The 26321-nt window shown below is 39.0% G+C and overlaps 1 protein-coding gene across 5 annotated transcripts in view; it reads left to right on the forward strand.

The window, feature by feature from the left end:
- The first annotated feature begins 208 nt into the window (after positions 1-208).
- LOC122562011 (nuclear factor 1 B-type-like) overlaps positions 209-26321 on the forward strand; it is a 624396-nt gene continuing 598283 nt past the window's right edge. Inside the window, exon 1 of one of the 5 annotated variants that reach the window (XM_043714459.1) lies at positions 209-283. In XM_043714459.1, coding sequence (XP_043570394.1) covers positions 209-283 — 75 coding nt within the window. The remainder of the gene's footprint in view (positions 284-26321) is intronic. The other 4 variants (XM_043714413.1, XM_043714404.1, XM_043714484.1 and 1 more) reach the window with 4 other exon arrangements.

Below are 26321 nucleotides of genomic sequence, written 5' to 3' on the forward strand. Positions count from 1 at the left end.
TCACATCTACCCCAGATGCAACTCAAAAAAGTCAGATACTTGTCACTATATCTGTAAGCTTAGGACATTGGGAGTGAGGACGTTGTTCCCATGATGCAGCCCGATAAGGATTGGCCTACATGTGGCCCAGCATGCCACTGCTAATATTTCCCTGATTAGGTGTCTTATCTTGTACAAGCTGCATCAGATGAAGGCTGCTGACAACGTAATGGCTGGGAAAGCAGCGGACGGCTCCATAAAATGGCAGCTGTGTTATGATATGTCAGCCAGGACTTGGTGGATGGTGAGTTGGCAATGATGTGACTTTTGTTTTGTTAAAGTATTTCTCCCTTCCCGTTTGTAACAATTGAAGTGTTAACAGACAAAAAGCAGAAGCACACAATTTCTGAATAAGTTGGAGCTATGTTTCCGTGATACCTTCCCTCCCCACTCACTCATGGAGCAGAATACTAGAAGGCTTTGTTTTATCTTCTGCTGGCGCACAGGACTTTCTATATTTTCAGCAAGCAGAAAAGCTTTCTTCGAAAAAAAATAGCAAATTTAACTGTGTGCTTCAAATTGGCTCACACAAATGAGGACTGGGACTGACACAAGTCAGAATCCCAAGTGTTATAACAATTTTAATTAATTGCTCCATAATTATTTGACTCATTTTTGGGTCAATATGCTTCCTATTTTCTTTGCTGTTTTCGGCAACCCACCCACCGCTCCTCCAACTCTCCCTGACTCGCTCTCTCTCTTTCTCTCTCTGTCTCTCATTCTGAAGCCACTAGTAATGAACTTTACAGGAACTGTGCTGTACAGCCACTCGTTCTATTTCCAACAATGCACCCTTATGCTTCACTTAATGTAATGTGCTTTCCTTTATAATGAGAATGGTATTCAAACCATTGATAATTAATATGCTGTTTGGCCTCATTATTTATTTGTTAATGAGCCCATGAATATTCAGCCTGGGTGTCTTTGTTGCTGCAAGGCAGCTTTAATTATTTGAAGTTCACATAACCTCAAAAACAAAGTCTAATATTTGCTAAAAAAAAGCACATTGAAGTTTGACATTGGTCAGTAGCAGCAGATCATATTTTCTTTGCATAAGCAATATGTTACATTTTCTGCATGTTCTCATTTGTAAATGCAAACAATAGTCCCTTGTATACTCACTCCGATTGTGAATGAAGACCTTCTGCTTGCTGACATTCCGTTATGAATATTAATTTCACTTTTAGGCTTGCTTTGTCCACAGGAGTAATTTTCCAATTCTTTCTGATTGAAATTGCGTGTTTGCCTTGGTAATTATTATGCTTACTGCATTGCCTGTTTTTCAAAATTAATATATTGAGACAATGGGAACTTTATTCCTGTCCACCAGTTAAGGAAAAAAACAAATGGGGCATGTAACCAAATGTCTAGGTGAAATGTATCTCTATGACTGTTACCTTCCTGCACTGTTCTGCAAAAGATTGGTCTTGTTTTTATTAAATGCAGTTGGTATTGTGCTGCTCAGGGATTTTGGAATTTGGAGCATTGGGATCTGTGATTTGAGGCTTCTTTCTGTTTCATTGAATACACACTGTTACGTTGATTAAGTGCTTGTGTAAAATCATAGATAATGTGGAGAAGAGGATCTAACTGCCTGTTGCTAGTTGAAGTGCCAGAAGAAATTGTTGCTATTCAACACAATTTGTATGGAAGTACTAATAAAAATGTCTATTTCTGTGATGTAATATTACTCTGTTTTGAATTCCTTGTGCTTTTGAGGATTCTTAATTAATTGGGCAATTGTTTGGATTTTTTCCTTTTCCTTTTGAAGATGTTTATCTTTGAATTTTTTGACAAATGTCAGGGGTAACTGTACATATCACACTTTGCATGTGGTAGACTTTTCTTAGATATTGGAGATGTGATTTTATTTAAATCAGTGCACAATTCTGAAATGCCCTCTACAATAAAATTGTTACCGCTCTGTTGACAAATTGTTCAAATTTCATTAAGTATTTCAGAAAAATGTTCTATGTGTGTGTTGACATTATATTAGATTCACAGCAATTTTGAAAAGTAAGTAACCTTGCTGTTTCCACTTAGAGTACTCGTTTATCAAAAGTCCTTTTTTTCAAAATGAATGTTTGCACCCTTGATGTGGACTGAGCAGCAACTGTCCAGTTTGACTTTTAATTTTTATATAAATTGTGAATTATGTTGTTGTTTTTCTAAACATATCAATTTCACTGAATTTGGCTTTGGAATAACAGAGTTATAATAAAGCCCTGTTGAAAACTTCAGCACTGCCCATTAGTACAATCTTGCTGATCAGATCGTCTTCTAATGAATATGAATTGGGAACAATTTTTCACTGTCAACAATTTCGCATGAAATTATCTATAAAATAGTGTTTTGATTTGAACTATCTACTGATTCAGGCCATCAAATAGTTTGGCAAAGAATGACATTTCTCAATAAAATCAAGTTGTGAATTATTTACTTCTAACTGAGAAATTTAAATATTTATTTGTCTTGTATTAACTAGCATCAGGAAATAATTTAAAAGCATACCAAGCATTCAGGTTGCTAAGAATTTAGTAACAATAATAATAATATTATTATTTATATTTATTTTGCATGTGACAGCATGTCAACCACTTTATACAGTGTATTATATTTTAGTGGCTATTTTGCAGACAACGGTGACACAGCAGTTAGCACTGCTGCCTCACAGCGCCAGAGACCCGGGTTCAATTCCCACCTTGGACTGTGTGGGGTTTGCATGTTCGCTGTGTGGGTTTCCTCTGGGTGCTCCGGTTTCCTCCCACAGTCCAAAAATGTGCAGGTCAGGTGAATTGGCCATGCTAAATTGCCTGTAGTGTTAGGTGAAGGGGTAAATGTAGGGATATGGGTGGGTTGCGCTTTAGCGGGTCGGTGTGGACTTGTTGGTCCAAAGGGCCTGTTTCCACACTGTAAGTAATCTAATAATATATTTAATCATGATTCTCAATCTCAAAATCCTGTTTTTGTATAACATATTGTTTGTTGAACAGAATTTATTTTTCAGTTTTCTAAACTTTGCTTTATTTCTTTTTGTTTTTGCTCAATGTTTTATCAGAAAGTAGACAAAAGTTAAGTATTGCACATGGTTAAATTATTTTTCAAATAATTTCCATTGTTAATAATAATCTGTAAAATCAGTAAACTATGGCTTGCCTAAATAATATATTATCAGTTAAACATATCAGATTGCAATCATATGGAAAATTTAAGTTAGTCTGCCTTTGGTTAATAATATTTTCAACTTGCAATTTAAAACATACACACATGTGCATGCAGTCAATTCTGTTAAAACGCAGAAGTTCCTTTCTCATGGATTCATAGAACACAGAACATAGAACAATACAGCGCAGAACAGGCCCGTTGGCCCTCGATGTTGCGCCGACCTGTGAACTATTCTCAGCTCGTCCCCCTACACTATCCCATCGTCATCCATGTGCTTATCTAAGGATTGTTTAAATCTCCCTAATGTGGCTGAGTTGACTACATTAGCAAGTAGGGCATTCCACGCCCTTACCACTCTCTGCGTAAAGAACCTGCCTCTGATGTCTGTCTTAAATCTATCACCCCTCAATTTGTAGTTATGCCCCTCGTACAAGCTGACATCATCATCCTTGGAAAAAGACTTTCACTCTCTACCCTATCTAATCCTCTGATCACCTTGTATGTCTCTATCAAATCCCCTCTTAGCCTTCTTCTTTCCAATGAGAACAGACCCAAGTGTCTCAGTCTTTCCTCATTAGACCTTCCCTCCAGACCAGGCAACATCCTGGTAAATCTCCTCTGCACCTTATCCAATGCTTCCACATCCTTCCCAAAATATGGCCACCGAACTGAACACAATATTCCAAGTATGGCCGCACTAACGTTTTGTATAGTTGCAGTATGATATTGCGGCTCCAGAACTCAATCCCTCTACAAATGAAACCTAACACACCGTATGCCTCCTTAACAGCACTATCAACCTAGGTGGCAACTTTCAGGGATCTATGTAAATGGACTCCAAGATCCCTCTGCACATCCATACTACCAAGAATCTTTCCATTGACCCAGTACTCTGCCTTCCTGTTATTCTTCCCAAAGTGCATCACATCACATTTAGCTGCATTGAACTTCATTTGCCACATCTCAGCCCAATTCTGCAGTTTATCTAAGTCCCCCTGCAACCTGTAACATTCTTGCAAACTGTCCACTACTCCACTGACTTTAGTGCCATCTGCAAATTTACTAATCCATCCCCCTATGCCTGCATCTAAGTCATTTATGAAAATGACAAACAGTCACGGTCCCAGAACAGATCCTTGTGGCACACCACTAGTAACCAGACTCCAGTCTGAATATTTTCCATCAACCAACACATATTGCCTTCTTTCAGAAAGCCAGTTTCTAATCCAAACTACTAAATCACCCACAATTCCATGCCTCTGCATTTTCTCCAACAGCCCACCATGTGGAACCTTATGAAAGGCTTCACTGAAGTTCACGTATACCACATCAACTGCCCTACCCTCATCTACATGCTTGTCACCTTCTCAAAAAACTCAATGAGGTTTGTGAGACACAACCTGCCCTTGACGAAACTATGTTGACTATCTGGAATCAAATTGTTGCTTGCGAGATGATATTAAATCTTATCTCTTATAATCCTTTCCAAAACCTTTCCTACAACAGAAGTAAGGCTCACTGATCTATAATTACCTGGGTCATCTCTACTGCCCTTCTTGAACATTTGCAATCCTCCAGTCCTCTGGTACTAAACCTGTAGACAATGACGACTCAAATATCTGCTATCTCTTCCCTGGCTTTTCGGATAAATCCCATCAGGCCCAGGGGACAGGTGTACTTTCACTCCTTCTAGAATTGATAACACCTGTTCGTAACTAACCTCGATCCTTTCAAGTATAATATCTTGTACCTCATTCTTCTCCTCTACAATAGTCTCCTTTTCCTGAGTGAAATCCAATGACAAATGTTCGTTTAGCACGTCTCCAATCTCCACAGGGTCCACACTCAACTTCCCACTTCTGTCTTTGATTGGCCGTATTACTACCCTAATCATTCTTTTATTCCTCACATACCTATAGAAATCTTTAGGGTTCTCCTTTATTCTATTTGCTAAAGACTCTCTTTGCTCTTCTTAACTCTCTCTTTAAATCCTTCCTGGCCTCTCCTCTTGTTGGACCTTCTACATACTGTGTTAGGAAAACCTCCTGTACACATTGGACAAAAACTGATCCATCCGACGTACTAACTTTATAGTATTTCCAGTCAATGTTGGGGAAGTTAAAGTCCCCCATAATGGCCACTCTGTTCCTTTCACTCCTACCCAGAAGAGTGTTGCCAATCCTCTCTTCTACCTCCCTGGAACTCTACGGAGGCCTATAAAAAACTCCAAGCAACGTGACCTCTTCTCTCTTGTTTCTAACCTCAGCCCACACTACCTCAGGAGATGAGTCCTCGTCAACAGTTGTCTCAGCCACCGTTATACTATCCTTGACTAACAAGGCCACACTTTCCCCTCTTTTACCACCTTGCCTATTACCACCTTCCCATGTTACACAAAAATTGTGTAATAGCAAAACCATTAAAACTAATAGCACCAGAATCATGTTATAAACCAATACTTGCTTTAAAAATTCGCACTTTAGAAACTTTGTCCTCAATTCGTCAATTTGCACTAATGAAACGTGCGTTATAGCAGAACAACCTGTACTAGTATCAAAATTAATTCTTGTCTATTGCCTTGACCATTTTTTTGATGTTTTAACAAAAGTGAAGTTTCATGCAGGGTGCTTTTATTTCAAGGTTGTTAAACTGGTGTTGGAAAAACATGAAATTCTACCGATAATTTCTGTGTGCATGTGCTTGCACATGTAACATTTGTATCGATATGTCTGCATGTAGTTGTAAGGATCAATTGAAATCTTGAGATCACTTAGCAAAACAAAAATTAACTTGTCAAAATTGACAAAATGCAATTTATCTGGATCTCAGATAGTTTAGGAAAAACTTTAATTTGTACCAGTTTATGCCTGTTATTAGAAATGTAAAGAACTAAATTGTGAAGGAAGAATGTTTTCTTTATTCAAGCAAACTTCATTACTAATGAGAGCTTAAATTTTATTAAATTTAATTAATTTCAATGAGTTTCTTTTTATACTTGGCTGATTTAGTGCCACAATTTGTAATGCTCCAATATCACTCCCAGAACTTTTCCATGCCTATTTGCCCAGTCCACGCTATATCAACAGTTCAACTTAAATTAAGAGTTTTGGTTTATTTAAGCATTGCAATTCCAGGAGTATATTACATAATAAGAGGTGATGGTTTGTTTATTTTCTCTAGAATACAGATCACCACATTATATCATTCACAGCACTATCATTGATATTGATCGTTGACTTCCAGTAATAACCATTTATTGTCTTAAGTTATGTCTTCTCCATTTTCAAACTTATTGGAAGATCCTGTGATATATATTAGTAGTTTGTAGGCATGTCTGATTATTTTGCTTTTTTAAAGTTTGTTTATTGAATATAGGATTTGGAGGTAGTTGGCTCGGCTAGCATTTTCTTCCCAACTATAATTGGCTAGAGTCGAAAAGTGCGGCGCTGGAAGAGCACAGCAAGTGAGGCAGCATCCGAGGAGCAGCAGAGTCAATGTTTTGGACATCAGCCTTTTATCAGGAAAGGGCTTATGCATGAAATGTTGACTCTCCTGCTCCTCAGAAGCTGCCTGAGCTATTGTGCTTTTCCAGCACCACGTTATTTGACTCTGACTCACCAGCATCTGCAGTCCTCACTTTCTCCTAATTGGCTGGAGGGCAGTTAGGTCTGGAGTCATATTTGGGCCAGACTGAGTAAAGATGCCAAGCTTCCTTCTCTAAAAGATGTTAGACTACCAGATTTTCTTTTTATATAGCAATCAACATGGTTTTCATTAGGCTGGTATTTGTTTCTAGCTTTTTTTACTGAATTCAAAGTTTACCATCTGCCCAAATGTAATTCAAATTCATATCCCCAGAACCTTAGTCTGAGATGCTGGATTACTAGTCCATTGATATTACCGTCATACCATGATCTCCTCATTTATGTTAAATGCAATCTGTAAATGATTTTGTTAATATTCAGTCTTATTGAATGACTATCATTGTAGCTCATTTATGTCTTTATATATTTAACATTTAATATCAGGACCTTTAATCAAAAGGGTAGTTTTTCTTTAATAAAAAAAGGAACTTCTGGAAAGATTATATGATGATAAATAGCTTGCCCCATATGCTATACGACTCAATGACCCTGACATCAGTTTTCAGAAAGAGCTGTAACAAATTATAAAGAAATTCAGCGATCTAAGTACACTATACAATGTACACTGTTGTTTTTCTAAGTAGCCACAATCACTGCATTTGGAGATAATACCACCTGCAGAGATATTTTTGAACCATATGATACTACACTGCAGAGACTCAATTCTTGCTTAACTCTTTCATGTGGCTGCTTACAATTTAGGATGAAATTCAGCATTGGAACTATCAGTTTCCCACATCAACAAGTGAGTTGCATTCATAACTCTTTTTTACCCCTTACCATCATATGTACTGATGTAGCAGGAATGCTGTCCAATATTCACAAATCAGTATGTACAGCATACTAATAGATCAAGCCAAATAAGATTGTTCCAGAGTAACATCAATCAGTAATGTTATTGATCACCTCAGGCGACTGACTGTGTGGAGTTTGCACATTCTCCCTGTGTCTGCGTGGGTTTCCTCCGGGTGCTCTGGTTTCCTCCCATAGTCTAAAAATGTGCAGGGTAGGTGAATTGGCCATGCTAAATTGCCCGTAGTGTTAGGTGAAGGGGTAAATGTAGGGGAATGGGTCTGGGTGGGTTGCGCTTCGGTGGGTCGGTGTGGACTTGTTGGGCCAAAGGGCCTGTTTCTACACTGTAAGTAATCTAATCTAATAAAGGCTCAGTATAATCTTGAAAGAGAATCTAGATCTAGATGTCATTGTTTAAAAGGTAGGGTGTCGATTTAAAATAGAGAAAAGGTGAACCCTTTTTCTCTGAAAGTTGAAAATTTTCCTGAAAAAGTGGTGGAGGTAGAGTTCTTAAATATTGTTCAAGCAGAGATGGATGGATTCTTGTTAAGCAAGGGAATGAAATGTTAGCACGATAGGCATGACTTGAGGTCACAATCAAATCAACCATGATCTTATTGAATGATAGAGTAGCGCTGAGTGGCCGAATGGTCTACTCAAGCTCCTAATTAGTGTGTTTTTAAGTAAAAAGAGTTTGGGCTCCGTATATTGATTTCTGCAATTATATGCTTCAATATCACTTTAACAACTGGGGAACTAATGTGTTCTTTATAGCTTAGCTAATCTATATAGATCACAACATGTGCAAATTCGAGTGAATCTTGGCTCTTGATTGAGATAATTCCATTAAATCTATTCAATTTATTAATTTAAAAATTGGAACTGTAAGCCAAAAGTTGCTGCGCTTGTCAGTTTGGTAAAGATATAAGTCTGAGGCCATTATCTCAGAGAAGCTTGCTGTTCTATGCAATGACTTACAAATTCCACCCTTGGGTGACTGTCTGTATGGCATTTGCACATTCTCCCTGTGTCTGCATGGCTTTCTCCCCACAGTCCAAAGACATGCAAGAAAAGGGATTGGTCCTGCTAAATTACCCACAATGTTCAGGGATGTGTGGTTAGGTGGGTTAACCATGGGAAATGCCGTGTTACAGGAATAGGGTAGGGGCTTGGGTCTGGTTAGGGTGCTCTTCAGAGTGTAGGTGTGGACACTTTGGGCTGAATAGCCTGTTTCTACACTGTAGGGGTTCGATGAATTAAGTCGAAGGTTCTGAAGAAGATTCACTTGACCCGAAATATTAACTCTGTTTTCGCTCTATAAATGCTGCCAAAACTGCTGAGCTTTTCTAGCAATTTTTGCTTTTGTTTCAGATTTACAGCATCTGCAGTTCTTCCAATTTTTTTTCAGGAAAAATCGTCATCCATTTGCCAATAAGTTGAGGAAAGTTGAATATTACTGAAAGTAGTACATGTTTGTGAAACTTTTCATCTTGAATTCATCAAGACCTATGCGAGAATGCCAAATTTCAAGAAAAAAATCACAGCAATTTATTCTAGATGATGATTGGTAGGAAAATCAGCATTGATTTTCCTAAATTCTTCTTCACAGTGTCACTTGAATGCTTCAGAAATCTATCTTGATGCTATTAGATATTGAATTTATGCTCTACTGTTTGAAAGTAGGATGTGGCATGTAAAGTCTAGGGTAAGCCTGCCCACTGTCGACCATCCTACCCACCTACCTTGTCCATTCTGAAATATTAGTGAGCATTGTTGAGGACTTCAAGAGTTGGGGTAAATGTTTATATGATGCATTGTATCCAGCAACTTTAGCTTCAGGCAAGAGTGTACATACTTTGTGAGCCCATGGGTCCATTTGAGGCATTTGTTTCTCCTAGATCATTCTCCTTTAATCATCACTTTGTCCTCCGTGCCTCTTGAACCTGGCTGACCTGACTACCTGTAGTTCCAACTCTGGCCACTGCTCCCACTGGAGCTGCTGTTGGAAGTACAGGGCTGCCAGGTTTCTGATTGAGTGGCAGGTCTTTCTTCCCATAAACATCCAATGGTAGGCATCTCACTGAACCACCTAGCCACTTCCTGGCTCTCTTTGTTGGTGATGTAGCCATTATTGTGCCTGGCCTTGAACCATCTCTGGCACTTCCTGTCCAGATGCACCAGCCAGGCTCATTGAGTATGTTTGACTCATTTTGAGGTGAATGCTGACTTAATGTAGGCCAAAATCTGTGTGACATCATCTTTGTGGCCAACCCTGACCTAACCTGAGAACTGCTGACTAATAAAGAGGCCTGTATTTTGCATCGACCAATTCTTGGCTCCCACAGTGAAAAACTTTATCCTCAATCTTTTCTCTGGTGACAACTTCACATTGTTGCAGCTAAGTCTCTGGTCATTCATACATACTTAAGAATTTGCACCTAGGTACATTTGTCCCTAAGATGGCATTGTAAGTGGTGATCCTGCAACCTCCTATCATTATATATGTTCTCCCCCATCAACCTTCACCCTTGCCCTATTTTAATTAAACTTGAGCCAACTTCCCCAGAGCCATCAATCTGTCCCTTAATAATACGTGACTCTCTGTTAGACTCAACTCTTCAGATCCTATCAGTGACTTTTCCTCTCTTAAGACTGGATCTTCCCTTAATCAAGCTTGATTTTCCATCTGTAGCTATTGACATTCCCAATATCATCCAGCATTCTCTTTCTGGCCCTCATGATCCCTCATTTGTTTAAAACTACTCCTTCTCGCTTTTTCTGTCATCCATATCCTGATTCCAGCATAGGCAACACCCTTTTCTCTCCTTCTGCCAGTCAACCATGTTCCAAGCCCCTTGCACAGGCAACATCTTCTTTTCTACCTTTGCCTATCAGCTATGTGCCAAGCCACTGGCACAGGTAGCTCCCTCTTGCCCTACCCTCGCCTCTGTCTTGCCCAATTTCCTAGCACTGCCATCAGTTAACCTCAACTAACCTCCTATTCTGTGACCCATGAAATGCCCCCATAAAAGAAAAGCAGTGTTCATTCCATCAGGAAGGCTACTTCACCTGCTGAACATCACCTTTAGCCAGTCATGAACCTGAAACGATAAGTTCCTAATTTTCTGCAGAGTTAATTGCTAAGATATTTTACTATTTAAACTTCATGATATGCTAATACATGAAAAAATAGGTTACTGTTGCTTGCAATTAGGAAATATGATCTGCCTTCAATCCACTGAAGCCTTAATTCCCTATTTGGTTGACAAAGAATGGCAAATTATGCATTATGTGAGTAACTGTGACTATCCACTTTGGTAGCAAAACCAGAAAGATAGATATTAACTGAATGTGAGAGACTGGGAAAGGGGAGTTGCGATGAAACTTGGGTGTTCTTATGCACCAGTTGCTGAACGTGAGCATGTGGTTACATCAGACAGTACAGATGGGAAATGTTTTGTTGGCCTTCATAGCAAAGGAGTTTGAGTACAGGAGTAGGGTGTCTAATTGCAATTCTACACACTTAGAATATCATGTGCAATTTTGGTATTCTTATCTGAGAAGGATGCTCCAGCCATGGAAAGACAGTGCAGGCTTGAAGAGCCATATGGCTTGCTCTAGCTCATATTTTATATGCCCCTATGTTTCTAGGTATCTGACATATTGCCTCCAACATACCAGTGTTCTCACCAACAAAACCAACTACCATTTTACAACAACATGTTGTCTCAGGATCAGCAGGCTGAAAAAAAATCGAGCCAGTTGGTCAGCAACCAGCACCAACGCTGTACTGATGAATCAAACCCAGCAGAAAATTGAGTTCATTCTCAATATTCTCAATCCAATATTCTGTGTATTAATTTGGTGCACTTTATAGCATTTTACAACAGCTCTGGAACTAATGATTCAGCACATGCTCAGTTTGTAGTTTTGTGCTTATTGAAGTAAGAACATAAGAAGTGAAGAAACTGGCGAACAAGGAAATTCCAATTGGAATAGCAAGAAGTTCCCTTTGTGAATCAGGTGCAATTTGCTCTGCCAACAAGGTAAGCCACTTGTGAAAAGGAAGCAATCACACATAAGCCGATAATGAAATAAATTTCTCTTGACACTTATGTATAATCAAGGGTAGTAATCCATATCAAAATCCACACTTAAGTTTTTTTAACTTGTTTCATCTACTGTCTGCTATAATTGCAGACTTTTCAAACCATGAACAAGTCATAGAAATATTGAAGTTAGGAATGACCTTTTGTGTGCTTTTGACCTTTCAATCCTGCTCCAACTATTCAATAAGTCCTCTGTTTGTGATCTCAGCACATTTTCCTTGTGCTGTGTACCCATTCTCCCACCCTGAAATCTTCTTTGACTTCTTTTCCCTCTGTTGAATTTGGTCTCGAATAAATTTAATTGATTTAACCCCCATTAATTTCTGGGGAAGAGAATTCCATTGACCAATGGAATTCTGAGAAAAAAACCTTACTCCTCATCTTTGTCTTAAAAACTGGAACTCTTATTCAAAAACTGCATCTCCTTTTTCTGGTGTCCCCCACAAGAAGAAACATCCTCTTGATTTTAACCCTATCTATTCCCCCAGGATTTTATTTATTTCAAGAATTCTCATTATTCTTATTCTCATGAGACACTTGCTCACATTCTCATGAGACAGCTTATTCTTTTTCCCAATAGGTATAAAACCTTTTCTTATAGGATAAGCCCTTCACTCCAGGAAAGATTTGAGTTGACATAATTTTGTGGTATCTATTTAAATAAGAAATGAAAAAGAGCCATTTGTCTTGCATAGTTCTGCATATTGCTAATCATTAGTAATGTCAGACATGGTGCCATATCACTATTGTACACGAACATCTTTATTGTTCCCATATCCACAATTTAGTCTTGATTTAACAAGGAATGTTACCTACAGAGTGCAGTCCATTTCCAGCAACAGGATGGCTTACATAAGAAAAACTAAGATTCAAGTTTTTGCAATGGCAGAGGGAATCTCTTGACAAGGCAAAAAAAGTGATAGCTCCCTAATTCCAGTCATCCAGCTCCCAGGCAACTATTGCATTGGTAGAGATTTATTTTGAACATGTACAGTTCATGAGGCCACTACACATATGAAAGTGCAGCAGCCTTCAAACAGATGCAATTTGCAAAGTATGATCTCTAAAATGCAACTTGAGGGCTTTACACTTTTTCAAGAGAAGGTTTAATCTTACCACAGTTTCTTGGAGAGAGTAGGGTACTCTATCAGAGACATCCATTGCTAACTTTGGGAAAGTTCAAGTGAGTCTTGGTTTGTTTAAAGTAGACACAAACATGCATTAAAAGTAAACAAATTTAGGGAACTGTCAAGCTGTCATCAGAATTATTATGCTATCAATGGAGCTTTCAAGTCATTTAAATCTCCTGGCATTTAACTAATGAAAGAAATCTGAAGTTCAGAAAAAATATTCGCTATTTCATTCTTCTTATTAGTATACTCCTGATGGCTATTATGAATGGATTTATTTTGCATAACTGATTTAATAATTCATTAGTATCATAATGGAGTGCCTGTCCACTGATTGACAGCTTCAAATATTTAGTGTGGGACTATAAATAGAAGTTTTTGCTTTAATAAGTGCTGAGAAGATGTTACCCTTCATGGGAGATTCTAGGAGCAGAGGACATACCAGGGATGGCACATGGTTAGCACTGCCAGGGACCTGGGTTCGATTCAAGCCTTGGGTGACTGTCTGTGTGGAGTTTGCACATTCTCCCTGTGTCTGCATGGGTTTCCTCCGGGTGCTCTGGTTTCCTCCCACAGTCCAAAGATGTGCAGATTAGGTGAATTAGCCATGCTAAATTGCCCATAGTGTAAGGTGCATTAGTCAGAGGGAAATGGGTCAGGGTGGGTTACTCTTTGCAGGGTCAGTGTGGACTTGTTAGGCTGAAGGGACTCTTTCCAGACGGTAGGGAATCTAATCATACCTTCAGAATTGAGGAGTTTCAATTTATGACTGAAATGAAGAGGATTTTCTTCTCTCAGAGGATTGAGAGTCTTTAGAAATTCCTTGCCACGTGAACTGTGGGGGCAGGGTCGTTTTATATATTTAAGGCTGAGATAGATACTGATCTCATGATCAGGAGGGGATTCAAAGATCATGGGATAAGACCAGGAAAGGATATTTGAACAACTTTTAATGTATTGAATGGATTTTTATCAATTAGTGTTTTGTTTAATCTGAAGTCAGCAGTATATTTAGGACATAATTTTATTTCATCTCACCATGGCTCTTGAAAATGCCCCATAAGGCCATAACAAATAGGAACAGGAATAGACCATTTAGCCCGTGATTCTTCTCTGTCTCTCATTATAGCTTATTAGGATTATGGTTGATCTGACACCCCGCACATGCACTTTCCTGCTTTCTCCCCATGATCAAGACATCAGCATCTATCTCAACCTTAAATACAAAAAAGACCGGCTCCCACAGTTCACTGTGGCAAGGAGTTCCAAAGACTCTCAATTCCCTGAGAGAAGAAAGTCCTCTTCCTCTCAGTCATAAATTGGCACTCCTTAATTCTGAGGGTACGTCCTCTGCTCCTAGACTCTTTCATGAGGGGTAAGATCTCTCAGCATTTACCCTGTCAAGCCCCTTAAGAATTCTAAATGTTTTAGAATGTTTTAATAAGATCTCCTCCCTCAAGACAGCAGGGTGGCTCAGCGGTAAGCATTGCTACTTCACAGCACCAGGGAACCGGGTTCAATTTCACTCAGGTGACTGTCAATGTGGAGTTTGCATATTCTCCCTGTATCTGCATGGGTTTTCTCTGGGTGCTCTGGTTTCCTCCCACAATTCAAAGTCATGCAGGTTAGGTGAATGGGACATGTAAATTGCCGGTAGTGTCCAGGATTGTACAGGCTAGGTGGGTTAGCTATGGGAAGTGTAGGGTTACAGGGAAGAGAGGGCAAAAGGCGGTGTGATGCTCTTCAAAGGGTTGGTGTGGACTTGATGAGCTGTATTGCATGTTTCCACACTGTAGAGATTCCATGATTGCTCTAAAGTCCAATGTGCAGAGTTCCAACTTGTTTAACTTTTGCTCATAAGATAAATCTCTCTATACTGGCAATCATCCTAGTGAACCTTCTCTGAAATGCCTCCTATGAAATAATATATTTTCTTTGGTAAATAATCCAAAGGTGCTCTCACCATCAGCTTGTGTAGTTGCAATAAGACTTCCCTACTCTATATTTCAAGATTCCTGATTACCTCCTGCCTTTGGTCATTGGATAAATATATGGATGATAATCGGATAGTGTAGGTTAGATGAACTTCAGATTAGTTTCACAGGTTGCTGCAACATCAAGGGCCAAAGGGCATATACTGCACTGTAATGTTCTATGTTCTGTGTTCTAAGGAACCAACCAGATTGAGGATCTAAACGTGAATCTAACTTGGAGGCAGGGGTCATGATTAATGTGCAAATTAAGTACCTTGTATCTGTCTTTACCAAGGTAGAGGACTCTGTAGAGTCTGAGTGCATAAGGTGAGACCTAGGATGGGCTAAAACTTTATTAAAAGTACATACTCTAAAGAATGGCTGAAAATACAATTGATAAGTAACAAGGACTGGAGGGGATACATGCTGCAATGCCTAGGGAAGTAATGCTAGAAATCATAATTTTTCATTCTTGTTGAAACAGAAAAGTGGAGTCAGAGGGTTTAACCTGAGGGTCCACATGTCTCAGGTGAGGAAAGACTTTGAGAACAAGAAGCCTTCAGAGTAATCTCAGCTGATCAGCTCAGTTGGCTGTTCAACTCTTAAGACATGAAAACAATATCACAAGTACCACCCTCTGGAAAAGGTAACATTGAGATTGTGACTGAACCTTCAATATTTTGAAGTCTATGTTCATCATAAACATTGGAAACAGTGATAAATACTGGTCATATTCCCTGATTTTTTGTAGAGAAACTTCAAGCTTGAAATGCAAAATTATTTCGACCTGATTTCGAAATTGTTCATATTGCTGGAAGGATAATTCTTGATAATACATATTTGTGAATGTAATTAAGTTGTGTTATTTTAAGCTTTTGTGAGGAAGGATAACATGCAGTTTTATAAATTTTGCATACAGAACGCGTGAAGATGAAAAGGATGGTAACTCTCTTGTGCCTACAGTACATTTATCATATTTACCTAATGAAGGAATTCCTTTAAATATTGTGCTTCATCTCTTTTAAGGTTGGAGGCATATAAAGGATCACAATGTTTTGTTTTCCCCTTTTGTACCTTTAACCAAAAGATGAAGTTAAACTGCAATATAGCTGAAAATACCAGGAGAGGTTTTGCAGCTTGAGGATCAAATGTGATTGTGTGGTATACATTTAGTTGCACAAGATTGTTATTTTTTAGAGAAGTGAGGTGATATTTTGAAAGAGATCCACACCAGACATCTTTCAATTATGGAGCAAACTGCCTAATTTTGAATTGGATCTACTGATGATTGTTATAGAGCTGTGAGTGCAGTGTACTCAGAGACATCTAGAAGCACGCAAAGAAGTAACTTCTTTCACTATCTATTGCTTTTTTTATTGACTCATAAGATGTGGATATCACTGGAGGCCAACATTTATTGCCCATCCTTGGCTGCTTTTAAGAAGGCGCTGGTTATAGAATCATAGAGTCATACGGTGCAGAAACAGACCACTTGGTCTGAACACTCCATGCCCAGCATAATCTTAAACTAAAGCAGTCTCACCTACCTCCTCCTGGCCAATATCCCTCTAAACCTCTCCTAGTCATTCACTTATCCAAATGTCTTTGAAACATTATAATTGTACCCACATTAACCACTTCCTCAGGAAGTTTATTCCACACATGAACCACCCTCTCTGTAGAAACTTTGATTTTCATGTCTTTTTCAAATCTCTTTACTCTCACCTTAAATATGTGCCCCTTAGTCTTGAATCTCCCCATCCCTGGGAAAAGACAACTACCATTAACTCTATCTGCACCCCTCATTATTTTATAAGCTTCTAGCAAGTTGCTTTTAAATCTCCTATGCTCCAGTGTATAAAGTTGCAGCCTATCCAGCCTTTCTCTATAACTCCAAACTTCCATACCCAGAAGCATCCTGGTAAATCTCTTCTGAACCCTTTCCAGTTTAATAATATCCTTCCTATAACTGGGTGACCAGAATGGAACACAGTATTCCAGAAGATGCCTCCCAAAATCCTGTACAACTTGAACATTATTTCTCAACTTCTATACTCAAATGGCTGAGTAATGAAGGCAAGCATGCCAAATTTTTTTTAACCACTCAGTCAAAATGTGATGGAAACTTCGAAGAGTTATGTACGTAAACCCTATAGATCCCTCTCCTAAACAACCCTACCATTAACTGTACAAGCCCTATCCTTGTGTGTTGTATCAAAATGCAATACCTCACATTTATCCACATTGAACTCCTTCTGCCACCTTTCAACCTATTGACCCATTTAATCAAGATCGCTTTGTAATCTTTGAAAACCTTCTTCATTGTCTACTATGCCACCAATTTTGGTGTCACCTGCAACTTACTAACCATGCCTTACATATTCTCATCCAAATCATTTATATTAATGACAAACAACAGAGAACTCAGAACCAAATCCTGTGGAACACAGCTGGTGACAGGCCTCCAATCTGAATTTCTGTCATGCATCTCATAGACAGCAGTGGTGAGCACTACAGAATGTCGGTGGTGGAGGGAGTGGATGCTTGTGAATGTGATGCCATCAAGCGGCTATTTTGTGTCAGGCTTCTTGAGTGTTTTTGCATCTGCACCCATCCAGGCACTTAGGAATATTCAACCACAATCCTGATTTGTGCCTTGTAGATAGTAGGTAAGCTCTGGGGAAACTGGAGGTGAGTTACCCACCGCAGTATTCTGGGTCACTGACCTGCTCTTGTAGCTACAGTGTTTATGTGATGATTCCAGCTGAATTTCTGGTCAACTCCCCCCCCACCCCCAGCAGAGTTATCTCCCCCCAGGAGATTCAGTGGTTGTAACACTGTTGAATGTTAAGGGATGGTGGTTAGATTGTCTATTATTGGAAATGGTCACTGCCTGGCATTTGTGTGATGCAAGTGATGCTTGCCCAAGCTGGATATTGGTCAAAACTTGTGGCATTTGAACATGGAGTGTTTCAGTATCTGAGGAGTTGCAAATGATACTGAACATATAGTTCTTATAGATCTTATAGTCAGAAGTTAATTTATGATGCAGCTGAAGATGGTTGTGTCTAGGACATGACCCTGAGGAACTCCTATAGAGATGTCAGGTAGCTGACATGACTAACCTGCAATCGCCACAACCATCTTTCTTTATACCAGAAATGACTATAATCAGCAAAGTTTGCCCTCTGATTCTCATTGATGCCAGTTTTGCAAGGGCTCATTGAAGCAACACTCAGTTGAATATGACATTAACTCTCACTTCATCTTTGGAATTCACCTCTTTTGTCCATGTTTGAACCAAAGTTGTAATGAGGTGAGGAGCTGAGTGGACCTGGCAGAGTTCAAACTCTGTGTAATTGAGCATAACATTGACCAGGTGCTGCTTTCTGGCATTGTTGCTAACCCCTCTAACACTTTGCTAGTGAAAGTAGACTGATGGAGCAGTAATTGGCTGTGTTGGATTTGTCCTGCTTTTTGTGCATAGGACATACCTGGGTAATTGTCTACATTGTCAGGTATTTCCAGCATTATAACTATATTGGAACAGGTTGACAGGGGAAGCGGCAAGTTTTGGAGCACAAGTCTTTAGTGCTATTGCCTGAATGTTCTCAGGGTCCATAGCATTTGTTGTATCTGGTGCCTCCAGCAGTTTCTTGATATCATGTGACTAAAACAAAAACATGAAATTCTGCAAAGAAAATGTTCTAATAAGAGAAGACCTAGGTCTGCCAGAATCAGTAGTTGATCACCACTCTACAGACACCATTGTGCTACTATCATGAAACCAAATCAAAGAACAGTGAGAAACATCTCATCCCACACTGGTCTGGACGGCAGCACTACAGAATTAATTTCTCCCTGGTTATATTTTTCCACCCAGAATGTGTGTCAAATTATCTATTTTTGTCTGTTTTATTCATGAATGAATATGTGTTTATGTTTGGAATTTTAAAGGGGTTTACAATAAGTTCTATATTCATGATAAATTTGATATAGAACATAGAACATAGAACAGTACACCACAGAACAGGCCCTTCAGCCTACGATGTTTTGCCGACCATTGATCCTCATGTATGCACCCTCAAATTTCTGTGACCATATGCATGTCCTGCAGTCTTTTAAATGTCCCCAATGACCTTGCTTCCACAACTGCTGCTGGCAACGCATTCCATGCTCTCACAACTCTCTGTGTAAAGAACCCGTGTGCTAAGGAATATGTTTATTTATAATAAATAACATTATTTTTCTGTAAAAGATAAAACCTGGTGTGAAAGACTTCTGTGATGAAAGCTGGCAATTTGATCATCTTGATAGTTTAATTTGGAAAGTTTCACAGTTGTGATAGGTTATGGAATAATAGGGCTCAGTTATTGCAGTACTCTTCCCAATTGAATTGTGCCTAATTGCTCAAAGTGCACTTCACAGCTTTAGTGACTTCACAGAAAACTAATTTTCAGTACTGGAGTAGTCTGCAAACTGAATCCAAAGACAACATTGGCTCCTGTCCCTGAAGAAATCATAATAAGAAGGCAATGTTTGTGTCCAGTTGAATCCAATGTCTTGCAAGCCTTGCAACCTATTCAACTTAAAAACAACTTTAATGACTGAAAGGTGTCAGTGGGATAGCATTCCTGTAATGACAACAATTAAAATCTTGACTCTTGTCCCAAGGCTGGAAAGTCTCACTTGCCTGTCACATGAAATTGACGGCAGTGAGAATAGAACCCTACTGCACTGCCCAGTAAAACTTTCTTTGGTCAGTTCAAGGTGTAGCTTATATTGTTTGTTTGAAAAGCAGTTTCCAAGCTGGGTGAAAAGAAGGATTGTCAACAAATATTAATCCTCTTAATTAAGAACAATATTAAAAATCAGTTAGAGTTTAAACAAAATTAAGCAAGTTTTGGAGTTTATGTCTTTTATACGTAAGCTTTAAATTTGAATTAAATAGCATATATCAGGAATTATGATTTTATGTTTATGTTACACATTCAAACCTGATCACAAAAAAATAACATCACAAAGCATCAAGGGAATGAATAAAACTCCTATGAAATTCTTTCTCCCAAGAGAACAACCCCAGCTTCAACAGCCTAACCTTGCCACTAAAATCTGTTAAATCTCCTCTGCTCCATCTCTTGGATCTTCACATTCTTCTCAAAATGTGGATTTCTGAAATGGTAAGTATTTTTTAAAAATTCTATGCTTACTTTTGTTCGTTTCCATAGTTTTATAAATTTTTCAAGTACAACCATGCCTTTTCACAATCCTGAATGCTGCCTTAGCTCCACCAAATGTGTCCCACGTCAGATCCAAAGGGGTACCTAACCTCTCAAATGGGGAGGAATATGAAACATTCCTCTAGCCCGAACCTCACACACCCTAATTTCTTTCACATACACATACCCCCTTAATCATGCCTATGTCAACCCATGCAACAAAATACACTCCACTGATTCTACATGGCCCAACAAAATTATAGTAACTTAGTATCTACTTCTACCTTCATCTCTCATGTCCTCAGTGCTGTCCTAATCCTTTTTTTTGTCCATTCATAGGGTATGGGCATTGTAGCACTGCTAGCAGTTTATTGCCCATCTCCCATTGCCCTTAGGAAAGCTACCTTCATTTACCACTGCAGTCTATTTGCATGCACAAAGGTATTAGGGAGAGAATTGCAAGATTTTGAACTAGCAAGCGAAAGAAACAGCCATATATTTCCAAGTCAGTTTTTGGTATGGCTGGTGCTTGCTCTGCCATGCCCTCCTACAGTCTTCCTTAAAATCAGAGAGTCATCAACCATTGTGGATTGTGGGGCAAGAAGAACAGGGACATTGTTACCAAAGACAATTGGACCATCAGCTAACCACAGAGAAGGTCTGTGATTCATCAGGGCCATAGTCTGCACACTGGGCATCTGGGGATTCAGGAAAGGGGAACAATGGGATGGAAGAACATAAAGGCTCCACTTGAGACCTACCAGTGTAGAAATATGTATCTGGAGATGTCTGAACCTCAGTGCTATAGAACACTGCAACTCTTCAGATCACTGGCACTAGTGCCCTTGTTGCCTAAACGCCATACTTCACAGCACTAATAACTATGCTCTCGCATCAGCCAACAAACCCACTGTGATCTTTCAGCTCTTTGCCTTCTCCTCCTTCCAAGCAATAGCTATGGAACTTGAGGGCATCTCACAAACAAACCTACACCTCAGCTTCTCACAGCTAAAGCTGGACAAGAATTCATTTCTTAACAGACACCCTCAAGCAGGTGCAGAGAGAATTGAGTATCATTCCAATCACTGGAATCCCCTAGGGGCAAGGCAGCACTGTCTGCACCCATATGGGCATGAAGGTAACCAACAACCAGCTGGTGTTAATCATCTGCAACTCCCTCAACATTCAGCTAGTCTGGAACTACTGGAAGAGATCCACCATTCCAGTCCACCTTTACAGAGTCACTCCAACCCTTGAATTTGATGGATGGATTCTTGGTTAAACACATAGCCTTTTAAAAGTGCTCACAGCTCTATAAGAATGCCAGGGAACAAGCATAAATATCATATAACCAATGACATCTACTCATAATGAAAATCATTAGGCAGGCTGTAGGACTGCTAAAGTTGTGACTCCAATGTCTGGGCTGGTCAGACTACCTTTCATTTCCAGGCTTGCTCCAGGTTCCAGTCTTGTTCCAGGTTCCACACCTAATCCAGGTTCCATCCCTGCCCCAGGTTCCATTCCTGTATGCAATAAAACAATAACACATCTTGTTCATTTTCAAGGCTCTTCTATTTAAATCATTGAGGTGAATATCTCCATCCACAGTGGACTCCTTCAAAGTTGAAAGGAGTCGCATAAATTCACAACAAAATGGTCACTCACATGATAAGCATGATAACTGTCAAATTGGCTGGAATTCCACAGAATGTTCCAGCTGTAACTATGAGGTACAGTTCTTTGTCTTGAAAGAATTTGAAGAGATGATGAGGTAGTTTGAAAGTTCAATGGAAATGACTTCACTTTCTCAGTCTTATGATCACTTCTTGTAAGGATCTGGATGAAGAAACTAACGCTGACAGAGCTTTGTGATAATCAATAAACTGAATTCTGCTCAAGATCAATAAGTTATTACAGAACACCACATTGTGAAGTGCAGCATTTATTATCAATGAGTAACTCTGTTTGCAAATCCATTGAAAAAGAAAGAACAGGATTTAATTTTGGGAATCACATCTGTCAAATTCCATGATTTCTAATCCAATATGTATGACTTATTCAACATGAGTAATGCATAACAAATCAATTCTACAAAATCCCTTAATAGCTGAAGTCTGAAGGGTTAAGAAAACATTACATTAGTATATCAAATGTAAGGTCTGTAGCATCACTGCAATTACTCAGGACCAAATTTGGTTTAAGGCACAGCAGGAAAGAAATAGAAAAGAATCAAGAAAAAAATCATGTAAGGAGCTTTCAGCTGCTCTAAGGCACAAAATTCTTTGCCCCAGTAACAAAGAATGAAACCAAAGAAAGCAGGTGTCAAGATCAGGCATTTTGGGTACATATCAGTCTTATTGAGAACCTATAGGTAGTACAAATGCTTACATTAGTTAATTATCCAGTATGTGATTATTTCCTCTTGTATATGTTAAACTGCAATGTACTGAAGAATGCTTGAATGTTTGAGCTTCTTGAAAATGCACAAACAGTGGCCTATCATTACTGATCAGCATGTATATGAATGAAGAAACTGAGGTGAGGGCATTATTGCTATGTTTGTGAATTATACAAAATAGGTGAAGGGACAGGTAGTGTTGAGGAAGGGGAGAGTTTGCAGAAGGACAGACTGGGAAAGTGTTAGACAGGTTACTGATCGATAAAGTACCTTAAAGAGAGCTAACCTCTGAGCAGTTTGCAGCTGTTGTTGGCTTAGCAGATCTCCTCCCAACTTTTCAATTTTCTCCAGTCCTCTACCCCCAAAAGTCATTGACTTTTAAAATTGACTTATTAAATTCAAGCTTGATTGGATTTTGGTATTTTTGGGGGGTATAATTTTAACTGATTGGCCTAATTTGAATCTGTTTTTGTCTCCAGGCAACCACCTGCCCTAACTACCCCAGCAGCTGGACCATATGTTACATTGTGTCTTATTGAAAAAACATTGTGCTGTCACTGCTAGCTTTAACTCTCTTAAAGATAGAGTACACCCACATCTTCATAACAGGAAGGATGTGCTGGTGATGGAGGGGTCAAGTGGGGGTTACAAGAATGATCATGGGGGTGCAGGTCTTGTCAGCCATTCTAAACTCTGGGAGTGTCATCACTGGAGTTTAGAATGATGAGTGATCTGATTGAAATTTATAGAATATTGAGTGCCCGGATTGAGTGATCATGCAGATGATGTGGTAGGAGAGACTAGAACCTGAGGGCACTGTCTCAAAGTGAAGGGATAACCATTTAGAACTGAGATAGAGAAAAGTTTCTTCAGTCAGAGGGTGGTTAATCTATGGAGCTCATTGCTGTCACCATAGAAAGCTGTGGAGGCCAAGTCATTAACTGGACAGATGGATAGACTAGTAAGGGAATCAAGGGTAATAGGGAAAAGGCAGGAAATTGAGGTTGAGAAACATCTGATCAAATGGTGGAACAAACTCAATGACCTGAATTACCTAATTCTGCTCCAATATCTTTGGGACTAAAAACTGTTTAAGCTTGAGTTTACAACTGTTCAATGCACCATAGCTCGTGTTAAGAGTAGGAAGCATGCTTTTCTTTAATTTATTATTACAATTACTCATCACCATATTAGATTAGCAACTGCTGCATGCAAAATACTCCTCACGTTTCATATTCATGGTTATATGAAAGAATAGGAAACATTTTGCATTTTCTCACAATTACCCAAACTAAACACTAACACTCGCTATATGGTTGCAGCCTCTTTCTGAAAACTGGAAGTGTTGTCAAAATGTGATGGGTTAGATAATATTGGAAATGGATGACAGGTCAGCTGGCTTTGGAGGAAGCAAATGGTGGCCAACAACTTGAAAGTGATCTTCATCTGAATTGGCATGACAAGGGTTCCAGGAGGGAGGTAGAGAAGCTCAATATAGACTGTAGAAAATATCAGATTCCTAGCCATTTTCAAAGAGAATTTTACAATGCCATTGCTAATCTGACAGTTTTCCTACTGTAGTTGGATAGTCTGAGAACTGCTAATAATTGACTATGTACTTATAGAAAAAAGAACTTCATTGAGTCATCCATTTCCAACATTATCTGATCTTTTCCCACTTTGACAACAACCACATAGCGAGTGTTAATGTTTGGCTTGAACAATTGTGAGAACATGCAAAGTGCTTCATATCATGGACAATGAGGAAGGTTATCAGAAATTATAGCAGGACATTGATCAGATGGGAAAGTAGGCTGTGAAATAGCAAATGAGTTTAATATAGATAAGTGTGAGGTCTTGCATTTTGGAAAGTAAAATCAAGTTAGAAGTTTTATGGCGAATGGTAGGGCCTTAAGGAGTGTAATGGAACAGTTGAATCTTTGAGTTCAGGTTCACAGTTGTCTGAAAGTAAAGTCACAGGTAGACAGGGCAGTGAAGAAAGCTTTTGGCACCGTGGCCTTCAACAGTCAGGGCATTTGAGTGTAGAACTTGGGAAGTTATGTTACAGTTGTACAGGATGTTGGTAAGGCTGCACTTGGAGTATTGTGTTCAGTTTTGGTCACCTTGCTTTAAGAAGGATGGCATTAAACTGGAAAGAGTGCAGAAGAAATTTACTGGATGTTGCCAGGACTCAAGGGTCTGAGTCAAAGGAAGAGGTTGGAAAGTGAGGACATTTTTCTGTAAAGTGTAGGAGACTGAAGGGGGATCATATAGAAACATATAAAATAATGAGAGGCATGGACAGGGTAAATGCACACAGTCTTTTTCCCAGGGTTTGGGAATTGAGGACTAGAGGGCATTAGTTTCAGGTTAGAGGGGAAAGCATTAATAGGGAACCTGAGGGGCAACATTGTTATACAAAGGTTGGTATGCAAACAGAATGAGCCACTAGCGGAAGTGGTTGAGTTCAGTACATTAACAACATTTAAAAGGCATTTGAACAAATATGTGGTTAAGAAGGATATGGGCCAAGTGCAGGGAAATGGGGTTAGCATAGATGGACATTTTGGTCAGTATGGGCCATTTTGGGCTGAAGGGCCTGTCTCTGTCCTGTAGGATTTTATGACTCTATGACCCTTGGCATGCCAACTAGTATAAGTAGTATGACAGGGTTAAATGATTCATTGATTTGTTGAAAAATATAAAGGGAAGACCATTCACAAAATAGTTGACTTCTGAGATGATTTTTCTAAAACTTCACGTTTGTAAGGAGCCTTTAAGAATTCTAGACAACGTATTCTGACAGATATAAAGCAGTGCTTTGATCACAATGAAGCTCCAATTTGTAGGCAAATTATCATAAATTCATTGAAAATATGAATTTTAAGATAGCTTTAAAATTTAGACAATGACTGCTTATTGTAGCTTGTCAATGACTCTTTCATTAAATGTTGCATTTGTGGTTATGTAACTGCTGAACAGATATTATGGAATTGTTTTGAGATACAAATTATTTTTATTTAAATGGGAAATTTTAATCAATCATTTATCTTCTGACCTCTTAGTTTGACTATTTACAAGAGATTGTGTATGTCTTTTTTTAAATCTAACTTTATCCCTTCATAATATGTTGACATGTAAAAAGATAAAAAGGCCATGGAAATACTTAAAGGCTTTATTAACTGCTTTTTGATGTCTATAACATATACCTCAGAACATTGTGAACAGTGTTTTTCAATAAGGGAACAATTTTCTTATGCTGATATTCTCACTGAGACCGAATCTGACAATTTTTTGGGTCAAGTATGAGTTACATTGAGCTTTGTGGAGTGATTCTCATCAAGAGGCTGTGAGTTTTCTCACTGTACCTTACCAAACTTACTGCACTAATTGGCATTTCAGCCCTCAAGGCAGATATCACATTCAATTTCCATCCAATATGCCACGTACTCTCCCAGTGTCCCAGAGTCTTAAATTTGCTCATCAGGATATTTCATGAGCATTTGTGGGAAGGCATATGAAGAGGGAGCCCAGGTGAGTGAGTAATATTGGAAATTTAGTGCAACATTAGAATTCAGTGCACAGGGGGAGATGTACTTTTTTGCTTTTAGAACATAGAATATAGAACAGTACAGCACAGAACAGGCCCTTCGGCCCACGATGTTGTGCCGACCACTGATCCTCATGTATGCACCCTCATATTTCTGTGACCATATGCATGTCCAGTAGTCTCTTAAATGTCCCCAATGACCTTGCTTCCACAACTGCTGCTGGCAACGCATTCCATGCTCTCACAACTCTCTGCGTAAAGAACCAACCTCTGATGTCTCCTTTATACTTTCCTCCTAA

This window comes from Chiloscyllium plagiosum, chromosome 2, assembly GCF_004010195.1.
Source record: "Chiloscyllium plagiosum isolate BGI_BamShark_2017 chromosome 2, ASM401019v2, whole genome shotgun sequence".
NCBI lineage: Eukaryota > Metazoa > Chordata > Chondrichthyes > Orectolobiformes > Hemiscylliidae > Chiloscyllium > Chiloscyllium plagiosum.